Source organism: Calcarisporiella thermophila (assembly GCF_041956535.1).
Source record: "Calcarisporiella thermophila strain CBS 279.70 unplaced genomic scaffold VTP21scaffold_15, whole genome shotgun sequence".
NCBI classification, from domain to species: Eukaryota; Fungi; Calcarisporiellomycota; class Calcarisporiellomycetes; order Calcarisporiellales; family Calcarisporiellaceae; genus Calcarisporiella; species Calcarisporiella thermophila.
In genome coordinates this window covers 16,696-28,779 of record NW_027192205.1, presented here as the reverse complement: position 1 = coordinate 28,779, position 12,084 = coordinate 16,696, and the positions used below count along the sequence as shown (strand labels likewise).

Genomic DNA, 12,084 nt, shown 5'->3' with positions numbered 1-12,084 from the left:
AATACTTCTCGGGGGGGCAATGCGGGTCAGCGGAAAATATGGAAAATAATAATTTCACCAGTCGAAACAATCACCGAAATTCATAAGCAGATAACCCCCATGTATTGTTTTATCAAGAAGGAAAAAAAAATTAAACAATGAACATGTTCGTGACTAATATAAATTACAATTCAAGGTCTACGGAATGCCCTGCCGCTATAATGTTAGAATAGTGTGTCAGCTCTCCAATAAACAAGCATGCAAACGCTTTATGTACCTTGCAAGTTTCTTTTCTGCCTGTGCATTCTCCGGTTTCGCACGATTGATAACTTTAAGGAATTCAGCGACACGCATGCGCATGCGGGAGTGCATGTATGCTTTCGAACACTTGATGTGATAGTGAAGGTAATCACGGAATATCTGGATGCGCGAGATGGTTTCCTCTCGCACCTGACCTTGCGCAAAGTGGCGAGGGAATAGAACTATAGATAGCCGATCAATGGCAAAAGAGAGTGATACATTAGACATGATAAAATGGCACAGGAGTGTAAGGAACCCCACCAAAAGTAACGTAGCCAACTTCATCACTATCTCTCAGCCCACCAACATGCCTGATTTCTAAGGGAGGCTCCCGATTTGCAAATAGTACTTGGGGGGCGTTTTGAATAGCGGGCCGCCGGCGAGCGTCTATAAATTCTTGCAAAAACACTTTGCCAAACACGCGGTCTGTTTCGTCTTTAAACAGTGTCGAGAATATTACTGTCACACGATCAGCTTGAGCCTGAATATAAATGGCCTCCTCATCGCGGTAATGGATCGACATAACTTCAGTATTGGGGGGTGCATCTTTCTGCTCTTCTAGCTGGCGCTGTTGCTCGAATGCTCGCTCAAAAGGTGCGGCGAGAACATTTCGTTTGAGAAGAGACACCTTTTTTATTAGCTCATCTAAATGAATATTCGGAGAGAAAGCTTGGTTTAGTATGCATGGACGTCATATTGAGAGTGGGAGTAAAATTAATTGCCTGCCTTTATCTTCTGGGAGATTTTCGAGGTTGAATTCAAGTGTGACGTTGTACCCTTGCTCGGGCGGAGTGATGAGATAGGGTCCATATTCGCGTTGAAGAATATCATTGGCACCATATTGCTCCAGCTCCTTGTAGCATTTCATTGCCATCGAGAGGACTATACGTGTCTTGCTCTCAGGGGTGTGGATGAAATACGTAACTCCATCGAAATCCACCACCGTCATGCGGATGTTCTCCACCTTCTCACTAATTGTAAAAGGAAGAGATATTGGATTCCACGCGTTTCATCAAAGTGGGAAACATTTGAAAAGCTAGGTAGCATACCTTGAGAAGCGAGATTTCAATGTTTCTTGAATGATCAGATTATGATAATCCAGCAGGATCATGATGAGATGGATGGGCTTGGGTTTTTTGCTGATGACAAGAAAAATAAGTAAAACTAAAATGCGGGACAGCCAAACTTATCGTCATTCTTTTTTCGCGACCATATTCAAATGCGGATAGGTGTGGGATAACCACCATCGATAGTAAATATCTATCTATCCAATCAGAGATCATCATGGGAAAAAGTTTTGGGATCAATAAGTACAGCCTCCGTTATATTTTTTTCACGTTTTTCCTTTGTTTTTACGAATTCTCCCGGTGGTCTTTCTCTAAACAAAAATTGCTAATTGCAATGGCTCTCCGTAATGCTCTTCGCTTAATCTCGCTCAACAAGGTAGCTTTCTTAACCCCCCTTTAGTTCCATGCCCTATCTAAAGTGGGGTGATTGGCGGCTTATTAATTGACCCAACAATTTCTTATGTAAATAGCCTGTCAGCCGTCAGGCGAGTTCTGCTCTGGCCTTCCAGGCATCGCGTTCATACTCCTCTGCCAAGGTTCAGAGCCTCAAAGAACGACTTGCCGAGATCATTCCGCAAAAGCAAGAGGAAATTAAGACAGTAAAGAAGGAGCTCGGTTCGAAGAAACTCTGTGAAGTTACCGTCGATATGGCATACGGTGGAATGCGTGGCATCAAGGTAAACGATAGTACTAAAAGGCATTTTTTTTCTTGCTCTCCGACCCCATGTTTCAACGATGGCTCACGGACTTTTTTTTTGCTCATTCTTTTAGGGTATGATTTGGGAAGGCTCCGTTCTTGATGCTGAAGAGGGTATTCGCTTCCGAGGATATTCAATCCCAGAATGCCAGCAAAAGCTCCCCACTGCTGAGGGTGGCCAGGAGCCGCTCCCTGAAGGTCTTTTCTGGCTTCTACTTACGGGTGAAGTTCCCACCAAAGCTCAAGTCGACTCCCTCTCGTCCGAATGGGCCGCCCGAGCTTCTATCCCCGAATTCGTGGAGGAGCTACTTGACCGCTGCCCCAACACTCTTCACCCCATGTCGCAGTTCTCTCTTGCCATTACCGCCCTGCAGCACGACAGCACCTTTGCCAAAGCTTACCAGGACGGAATCTCCAAAACCAAATACTGGGAATATACTTATGAAGATGCCATGGATTTGATTGCCAAGCTTCCACTCATTGCCGCCCGCATCTACCGTAACGTCTACAAGGATGGGAAGCTTGCCGCCATCGATCCCAAGGCTGACTATTCTAAGAACTTTGCCACCCTCCTCGGCTATGAGGACAAGAACTTTGTGGAGTTGATGCGCCTCTACCTTACCATTCACTCCGACCATGAGGGCGGAAACGTCAGTGCTCACACTCACCGTGTGGTGTCAAGTGCCCTCTCTGATCCCTACCTCTCGTTCGCCGCCGCCATGAATGGCCTTGCTGGACCGCTTCACGGTCTTGCAAACCAGGAGGTGTTGCGCTGGATTCAGAAAATGCGTGACGAGATTGGTTTGGAGCCCACTGATGAGCAAGTGCGCGACTACGTGAAGCGCACGCTTGCCGGCGGTCAAGTCGTTCCCGGATATGGCCACGCCGTATTGCGAAAGACCGATCCCCGCTACTCTGCCCAGCGTGAGTTCGCCCTCAAGCATCTGCCCTCCGACCCGCTCTTCAAGGTTGTGAGCCAGCTTTACAACATTGTTCCTCCGATCCTGCAAGAGACCGGCAAGGTGAAGAACCCCTGGCCCAATGTGGATGCCCACTCTGGTGTGCTCCTGCAGCATTATGGTTTGGTTGAGCAGAACTACTACACCGTTCTCTTCGGTGTGAGCCGAGCCCTTGGTGTTCTTGCCCAGCAGGTGACAGACCGTGCTCTTGGATTCCCCTTGGAGCGCCCGAAGTCCACCAGCACTGCTGAAATCAAGAAACAGTTCGGATTGAACTAATTTACATAGATTTTTTTTTTTAAAACACAGTGTGTAGAGTGTAATTATGATTGAATAGAGTTTTACAAAGCAAAAATACATTTATACGATATGGTTTTCTCTTTCCCATCCGCTCTGCTTTCTTTCTCTATAAAGAAGCCGGTATTTATTCGATATTATCCAACAAATGTTACAGTATAGAGCATATATATGTAAATATATATTTATATATGTATGTATATAAAGGCATCGACCCATTCCTAGGATCTTTTAAAATAGATGGTCCTTTAATAGCGGTTGAAGTTTTGAAGTGGTAGAACCCCATGCTCAATACCCCTGGGGCTCGCTTCCGCTTGGCTAATATATTCATCCCATTAGTTCCAATGCATACTAGCGAAAATTGAGTCGCTAAGGCTTACAGTTTGCCTGAATTCATTTTCGACTGCTTTACTACAGGCTTGACTTTTGGGTCTACCGCTGGCTCTACCACTGGTTTCACCGCTGGCTTTTCAGTTGGCTTTTCCGCTGGTTTTTCCACCAGGTTTTCCCCCAGCTTTGCTTGGATTGAATTTGTTTTCTCCGCCTCATCCTGGCGCTTGCCTCTGGCCACTTTTGGCCGAATCCTGTGGTACTGCGTATTATTAGATTTAACTGTGTTTTTTTCAGTTAAAGAGCTGGTATGTGAGCGAGTGTGCTGATTGTCTTGTAGTGTCTTTATTCCTGCCCTGAATTCTGGCTCACGTGATACAGTGGTCTTAGCTTCCTTTGCTTGATCATGCCCCTGAGTAGGCTTAATCGAATACATCGTTGAACTCGTTGTTGGTGCTCCCGATGCTAATTTCACTATATCCGTAGTCCTTGTGCGTGCCAGTACAGTCTTCGTTCCCATCGGACCATCTACCCCTGACTTTGGAACACTTGATACTCCCAGCAAGGCTTTTGACTTCACTGATACCGAAGCTGGCGCCGCCGTCGGTGCTGCGGTACCAGTCACAGCCGTCCCCGCTGAAGCTTTTGTTTCTAGAGCATAAGTCGAAACTCTATCCACGACTGGATTTCCAACTGTTTTCCTCCCTGGAAGTAAGTTATTTGTTCCCCAAGTCTCCGTTTGCATCCCTGAAATGGTAAAACTGGGCTCTTCGGCGGAAGTTGTTGTTCCTACAGTTGAAGGCTTATCTACAATGAGCCTCTCAGTGACTACTGTCTTCAAATGACTCTTCGTTTTGGTGGCTTTAGATCCAGGGGCCAGAGCCGGTTTAACATATATCATCCCATCCTTCTGGCCTTCCATGTATTCTGACTTCTCTTCTTCTTTAATCACTTTGGCTTTGTCCCACCCCTTGTGTCTTACCGTGGCTCCACCGTACACTCGCTCCCACACGATTCCATCGGATTGCGAGGGAGAGGGAGGGTTTGTTTGAGAAGAACTTGTGTGCTGATAAGCGTGGGTGGAGAAGGAGAAAACAAAGATAAAATTGATTAGAACGCGATACTTCATTTTTCGGCAAAGGGTATAAAGATGAAATCAAAGAATGGAATAAGGGAAGGTGTGCTTGGAGTTTGAGGTAAAGCGAAACAAAGTAGAAGGGTATAAAAGTTGATGGATATAGGGAAGGAAGAATGAGTGTTCCTGGCGAAAACGTTCATTTTATTTTACGTTCCAATCCTGCCAGCGCTAAGATTAATTATATTACATGCAACCCAAACGGGGGGCGATCGATGAAATTTCATTGATCGTCACATTTTTGACAAATATTTTAGGCACATTCTTAAACCTCGACCCTTCAAATCGCCTCATAACACAAGTCGGATACCAAGAGACGCTTAAATCAACAAAGTTAAATATCAACATCAATGCCGTTGTGTCTGAGAATGAGCACAAAGCATTTAATTGAATAAAGTAGACTAACAGAACATGATAAACACTTTGGGTAGTTGAACTTGATGACAATTATTAAACTAGTCAGTTATTATGGGAGGTCACTTCACTTTGGATTCGATGTTAAATTCTCTGTTAATTACTTGAGAATCATACTACCGTGGGCATAGGATAACACAGCAACCAAATTAGGCTTTAGAGAATAAACTATTTTGCTGCTTATTTTCTGGCGCCATTAGTCCAAATTCGAGTAGTCATCCCCACATTTGCGCAGTAGAAATTGGGAGCAATATTTAAGGATTGTTTGATATTTAGTACATTTTAGGTCGCTTTTGCAAGCACACGCGATATCTATTCAAGACGTCATTGTATTTAAGCTTCCCTCGAGTTGAATTCCCATTATCCCAATGATTGTATGATTCAGCGTTCGAAGAATCTGATTCTTATTTTCTTCAAATATTCTCGTGCCTTAAATCAAATTTGAACCATGCGACGTGTAATTCCTCAGTTATCAACAAAATTTCAAACCAGGAATATCCGTCTAAGAAAGGAGGCACCCAAAATTGTTACTGCCGAGGAGGCTGCAGGTCTTATTCAGTCAAATGAACGCGTCTTCTTTCATGGAGTTGCCGCTTTTCCATCAACGGTGGCAAGGGAATTAAGTAACCGATGGCAAGAATTGCGTAATGTGGAAGTACGAAATTTTATTTTACAATCGATTATAAACCATTTTACAAGTAGTCCATGTGTATATTTTTAACAAGCTGTGTCATATTCATATCGAGAGGGAGAACCCTTGCTCCGAATCAAAAATGAGGGATTCCTTCTTTGTAAATAATTTATTCGTCGGTCACAATCAGCGGGAGGCCGTCGCTTCTGGGAGGTTATATTCTACAGCCAGCTACTTTACTCCATTGAGTGATATGTAATCTAACATTGGTTTTCTTTTTCAGGTCTTCTTATATACCATGCTTCCTCTCAGAAGTCCCTAGTTTATTTCGAAGGGATATTCTCCCCCTCGACTGGGCTGTTCTAAATGTATCACCACCAGATAAACACGGATACTGTTCGCTAGGTGTCGAGGTTGCAGCCGCTCTATCCGCTTCCCAGACTGCGAAAAAAATCATTGCGCAGGTAATAATACTATAGCATTATGAGCGGGAGGTGAGTTCTCCTATGTTCTTACCCTAGCACCTTTCTGCTACATAGGTGAACCCTAATCAACCTCGTACGCATGGATATTCCCATCTCCACATAAACTCGATCGATTTTCTGATTCCAAATGTGAACGAGGAGCTATCTTGCGCGACTATCAGGCCATCTAGTGAAATCGAGCTACGCATTGGCCATAATGTGGCTTCCTTAGTACAGGATGGAGCTTGTCTGCAAATGGGCATTGGTGCCATCCCCAACTCAGTACTGGCCTCTCTGAAAAATCACAAGAATTTGGGCGTGCACACGGAAATGTTCCAGGACGCACTGATTGATTTGATTGAGAGCAATGTGGTCACTAATTCTAAGAAGACGTTCATGCCTGGAAAAACAGTTACTAGCTTCGTGATGGGAACCAAACGTGTGTATGACTACGTAGATGATAACCCAGGTAATGAGTAGGATGCGCGTGGGAATGTAGGATATTGATGGACTTCTGTTTCTATTTCAGAAATATATTTCATGGAATCTTCCATTACCAACGATCCGGTCATCATAGGAAGCAATAAACGGACCACTGCTATTAACAGTGCTATTGAAGTGGATATAACTGGACAAGGTATATATACTACCTTGTTTCTAACCTAATGCTCTTTGAGTTTAACCATATTGATCTACCTTCTAAAGTGTGTGCGGATTCCGTCGGTACCCGCCATATATCCGGTGTCGGAGGCCAAGTGGATTTCGAACGCGGTGCCGCTATTTCAGAAAATGGCATTCCAATTATCTGTCTACCTTCCACTTTGAAAAATGGTGCCTCTTGTATTGTGCCTACCCTACACCGAGGAGCAGGAGTAACCACTACACGATCCCACGTTCATTATGTTGTGACTGAATGGGGTTGCGCAGATTTGTTTGGAAAAAATTTCTTGGAGAGAGCACGGGCTCTGATCAATATTGCGCATCCAAACCATAGAGAAGAGCTGGAGAGGCAAGCATATGAGAGGTTTAAAGTTATGGTATAGTAGAGAAGTGGGGATTTTCATCTGCCGGCAGTAGTTGATTATGCGATTAGCACGGTTGCGATGTATTGCGATGGATAGTTAATTCATTTTCATACCAGTAGCATGCTACAATATATAAATACATTAAGTGATGATTTTGAGATATTCACTTGAAATGCAATTGAATCCTCACTAATTATAGCTATTTACTTCGCTCAACCATACAGCATAATGTATATTGTAATAAGCATGCTGGTAAACATGGTTATTTAAGATATAGGTAGACTCCCTCCTAACAAAGCATGTTGAAGAGAGCTGCCTTTGGTCTCAATCAAACTACAAATTACTTTCATCAGAAACAAAGAGAAAACTACACATTGATCAAATGCCTAAGAACAATAGCTCACCAGCTATGAGAATCCAGGTGAATTAGCGTTGGCTTTACAATGAGGCGGGTGGGCACTCTGATTCATTACCCTTCAGCTTTGACATTAAATAAATCGGCTCACTGACTCGCTAAGCTTAATGACACAAGTTCACTCTCTCGATGGTGACGTATTGAAAAAAGATTTCTCCAGTTGGAACCTCATTTCCGGTTGAGAATAATTTAGATATTTCCTCTCCTCAATAACGATAGTGGACTAGAAATCGGACGATTGAGAGAATTAATCATATATTTCAATCTAGTTGTATTTGAACTTTTAAACATTCAGGTTTGATTTGTATACTGGGATTTAATAACACTATATAATCAGCTCTGTCATGCAGATATCGTATCACTTAATAGTAGCCTTTTAGCTTGCTTTCAATTATTAGGGCTAGATTGCAAAGGGTCCGTTAACCGGGTTACAAGATTCCAATTCTACCAGGAGTCGTAAGACGCTTTAATGCAACATTCCCTCGTTACGCGTTTGATCAAAATATGATAATTGCGCCCTCTATATGATGTAATATGCCTCCCTCATTACGACACTCTCTTCTCAGTATCAACTGTCGGGATCTGATTTTCGTCTGAGCATAGAACGCAAAGCTAATCTTCAATCTTGGTATTTTGGTGGCGCTTTGATTTTCTTGGGCGTCACCTTTTTGTAGAGCGAGATTTCCCTTTATTTCCTCGAGTAGCTATTCCATTACGCCGGAGAACTCGACGAATGGTGCTCACCGAAAGATCCTCGCCGGTCTGCTCTCTCCAATGTTCTTGTGCTTTGACCGCGCTCTTACATTCCCCCGTTGAAACGCTTCGACACAATTTTCTTTCATCGTATTTGGATAGCTTACGTGGGCGTCCCAAATTTTTTCCGGAGGGGATATTAGTAGCGTTTTCCCCATGTTGGCGTATTCTTGCCACAGTACTTTTGCTAATACCCTCCCGGGAGGCTACCTGACGTATGGAATATCCTTCTTCAAGGAGAATACATATACGAGCACGTTTAACAGGAGTGATGCGCGCCATGATATTAGCTAATTTGGAAAGATAAGTAGAAGCAATGGGATCACTCTGGTTAATACCCCTCTGGTTAATACGGTTTTTACTTCTCTACAAGGGTTGAAGGTGACCCCTGATTAAACGGTACAAAAAAGTGTCTCGGAATATTCAACATTAAAAACACAAAATCCCCCAAAAGCTACCTAAATAATACCCCAAAGTGTATATATTTGTGTTCCGGCAAATATTAAACCATCCATTGGCAATAGTTACGAAGTAGCTCGTATAAAAAAATTAGGTGACGCAAATAAAAGGTGGCTTATATTAATATAATATCAATAAAAATAATACTAAATATGGAGTGCTTCGTTGCTTTATTAAAATTGAATTCCAGGGCACAACGAACATTTGAAGAGGGAACCAAATTTACGAAAAAATATATCATATGGCCAACTATCATGGTTTTTTTTATTTTGACTGGCCTACAAGGAACCCTTGGCAATTGGAAAGAAAATAAGTATAAATAAGAGGTGGGAATTCCCTGTTCATTAATATGCAATATTTAAACTTTTGGATGATTAATTATTAAATATAACCAGTTTAAAACGCGTTTTTATATTCCTATTGCTTTCGGACTCTCATTTCTATTTAATACTATTCGCGCAGTCTCTAATCTTACACAAGCATGTGAACTTGTACCTCAATCCTGTGCGTTTTATAAAGATTGTCTCGAAGAGCAATATCAGTGTGGGGAGGAAGGATACCCTTTAGCTTTTGGATACAAATTTTGCGAAAAATTCCTCAGTAATTATGAAAAGTACAGTCCAAGAGGACAAAAATGGTATAATTATTGAATCGATTTATACTAAGTGTTTCAAAACAATTTATTGATACTTTCTCGAATAATAGGTTTAGGAGGAATTTGATATGCCTTCAGGAGGCGATTTTACCATACGTATCGGGGGAGAATGAATTTGAAAGCTGCAACGAACTTAAAGAGTTTAGTTTTAAAAGCCACGCGAAATGCTATATTGGAGAGCCTGGTTCATTCTGTGATATCCCGTTGAGTGATTGGTTTATGACAGCCAAAATTGTCGGAAGAGAATTATTTTCTCATCCATCTCAAATTATTGACGTGATGAGAAAGTGTTTAGCGAAAAAAGTGTTCGATCACTTAAATATCGATTAATAAACAATACATTAGGTAGCCACAGGTGAGAAATATTTTGACACAATATTTCTACTTTTTCACTGGTTATAATGTTCATGTTGATATTATGATATAATTGATTATTCATGATGACTAGATATTCGATAAATAATTTTTGTACTCGATTTAAAATTTTATATTTCTAGTAAATTTGAAACAACAGAGTGGATAGCTAGATAGGCTACTATGTTTGTAAAACTTAAATATATTTCTTTGCTATAAATTCAATCATATTATCCGAATGCATATTGAACTCTGGATCCTAGTTTATTATGATTATGTCAAATGACGTAAATTTTGGTGCTATTGAAGACAACTTCTAGTTGATACAACCCAATTCCTATTAAACAGCATCGAACGCAGTTCAATGCTTATTACTAAATAAATGAGAGTTAAAATTACTGGAAATATTCGCCCTTTTTGGGACAATAGATAGTGGCGTTCTCAGGGTACAAGGTGCTCTTTTTACCCTTAGGCTCAAAGAGATTTTTCCAGAGACCAACGGCGAACGCCTTGTTTGCACATACGTTGGGATGGAAGCAGTCTAAACCACTTAGGAAACCCTGCCCATATTTGTCAAAAACAGCCTTTTCAAATGCTGGTTGGACGCTAACGTAAAAGTCGGAATAATTCTTGGCTTGGTAATCGTCTGCAATCTGGGCAAGTTGTGCATTGTATTCGGCAATGCGTTGTCTGGTAGCTATTGAACATAATCGAGAGCGGAGTTGCTATTTAAAAGACGAATACCTGTGACTAGAAAAGCAGTGGACATACCGGGAGCTTTACTGGGAACCGCATTAGGGCATTCAATGGGGAAAGTGTTCATATAGATAGCACAGTATAGGTCTGACTGGGCCGCAGAATGAACTTGAGTCACCTAATTGGTGCAATGCAAGAGAGGATATTGAAAAGTAACGATTCATGAGGAGACACTTTCATTGTACCAATCTGGGTAAAATGCTACTTACATCAAGTACGCCCACAAGGTTGACAAAGGCTTTTCCTATGTCGGTGCGGATACGTTCAACCGCTGCGCGAACATTTTTGCCGTATTCAATAGGGTTAGTATTGCTAATGATCCCGCATACGTCATTAGGTCCAATAAGGAGAGTAATCATCTTCCATTGGTTCTTGATAGCACGATATTTCCCATTAAGGAGTGACACGGCACGATCAATTTCCTTGTTCAGGATTTTAGAGGTCGCCCCTGAGATGGCAGAGTTAAGCTCATTTCCTGTAGCAAGCGGGAGAGTGACATCTTTTATGATGACAGATAGAGTAAATAAAAGGGTCATTGACAAAAGAGTGGCATTTATTCAGTAGAAAATATTCTCACCGGTAGACATGCCTGTTAATTTGGGATTGTAGAGTCGAAGGATATTAGGAAGGGTGAGTTGACCGGAATCTCCCCCAATGCTGAACACCTTTCCTCTCTCTTCTAAGATTTGGACAAACGGGATATGCCCTAAAATATCACCCAATTAGTAAGATGCAAGACTTATAGTAAAATGTAAATATCCGTCCTACCGCTACTCATGGCAAAGCCAGCGGTTATACTATCGCCGAAGGATAGTACGGCTCCAATATCTTGGGGCCGAAGTCTGCGAACATCACGGTCTTTATCCGATATGCCATCATCAAGCTCCCCTGGCTTGGGGTTGCATGTCACTGGCGGAATTGGTACAGGACAATGGCGCGAACTACTGAGTGCATCGTTGTTGCTAACGCTTTCATTATGCAAACTAGCGTACTTATCGTAGAAAGCTTTGAGTTTCTCCATGTGTTCGTTGCTAAATGGCTCCATGCTCCTAAATGCCTTTGCATCTTCTTTGGCGGCCTGGACGAGGTCAGACACTTGAGAAGAAGTGGGTTTGCTGCTAGGTTTACGATCGCCAGGTCTCCGTTGGATTTGGGCAGCATTCACTTGGAACGAGCCCCACACAAAAAGCAGGGCAACAAACGCAAAACGAAAGAAATTCTGAATCATTGGAGGTTGGGAATAACTGGAGTATAGAGAAGGAAAGGTAGATGGGGATGTACAAAAAAAAGAGGGAGGAGGGATTCCTAAAAAAAGAGTATTGATAGAAATGATCCGCTGAATAACAGTGAAATTATATATATTGCAGGTGTATAAACTTTGCGCACACATGAAG

The 12,084-nt window shown here is 42.2% G+C and overlaps 5 protein-coding genes across 5 annotated transcripts; 2 read left to right on the top strand and 3 right to left on the bottom strand.

Moving 5' to 3' along the window:
- Positions 1–170: 170 nt before the first annotated feature.
- VTP21DRAFT_2597 (uncharacterized protein) lies at positions 171–1,390 on the bottom strand (the record flags this gene model as incomplete). The annotated part of the gene is made up of 5 exons (XM_069392806.1): positions 171–195; positions 257–461; positions 541–924; positions 1,006–1,250; positions 1,329–1,390. The coding sequence occupies 5 exons, from the start codon at positions 1,388–1,390 to the stop codon at positions 171–173; spliced, it is 921 nt and encodes a 306-aa protein (XP_069249845.1).
- Positions 1,391–1,680: 290 nt separating this feature from the next.
- VTP21DRAFT_2596 (uncharacterized protein) lies at positions 1,681–3,281 on the top strand (the record flags this gene model as incomplete). Its single annotated transcript, XM_069392805.1, has 3 exons — positions 1,681–1,722; positions 1,817–2,023; positions 2,118–3,281. The coding sequence occupies 3 exons, from the start codon at positions 1,681–1,683 to the stop codon at positions 3,279–3,281; spliced, it is 1,413 nt and encodes a 470-aa protein (XP_069249844.1).
- A 266-nt stretch (positions 3,282–3,547) lies between these two features.
- VTP21DRAFT_2595 (uncharacterized protein) lies at positions 3,548–4,758 on the bottom strand (the record flags this gene model as incomplete). Its single annotated transcript, XM_069392804.1, has 2 exons — positions 3,548–3,617; positions 3,680–4,758. 2 exons carry the CDS (start codon positions 4,756–4,758, stop codon positions 3,548–3,550), a joined length of 1,149 nt encoding a protein of 382 aa, XP_069249843.1.
- An 868-nt stretch (positions 4,759–5,626) lies between these two features.
- VTP21DRAFT_2594 (uncharacterized protein) lies at positions 5,627–7,417 on the top strand (the record flags this gene model as incomplete). Its single annotated transcript, XM_069392803.1, has 7 exons — positions 5,627–5,833; positions 5,904–6,022; positions 6,093–6,273; positions 6,349–6,742; positions 6,803–6,910; positions 6,979–7,310; positions 7,367–7,417. 7 exons carry the CDS (start codon positions 5,627–5,629, stop codon positions 7,415–7,417), a joined length of 1,392 nt encoding a protein of 463 aa, XP_069249842.1.
- Positions 7,418–10,329: 2,912 nt separating this feature from the next.
- Positions 10,330–11,918, bottom strand: VTP21DRAFT_2593 (uncharacterized protein; the record flags this gene model as incomplete). The annotated part of the gene is made up of 5 exons (XM_069392802.1): positions 10,330–10,631; positions 10,706–10,808; positions 10,900–11,189; positions 11,268–11,396; positions 11,459–11,918. 5 exons carry the CDS (start codon positions 11,916–11,918, stop codon positions 10,330–10,332), a joined length of 1,284 nt encoding a protein of 427 aa, XP_069249841.1.
- Positions 11,919–12,084: the final 166 nt, after the last annotated feature.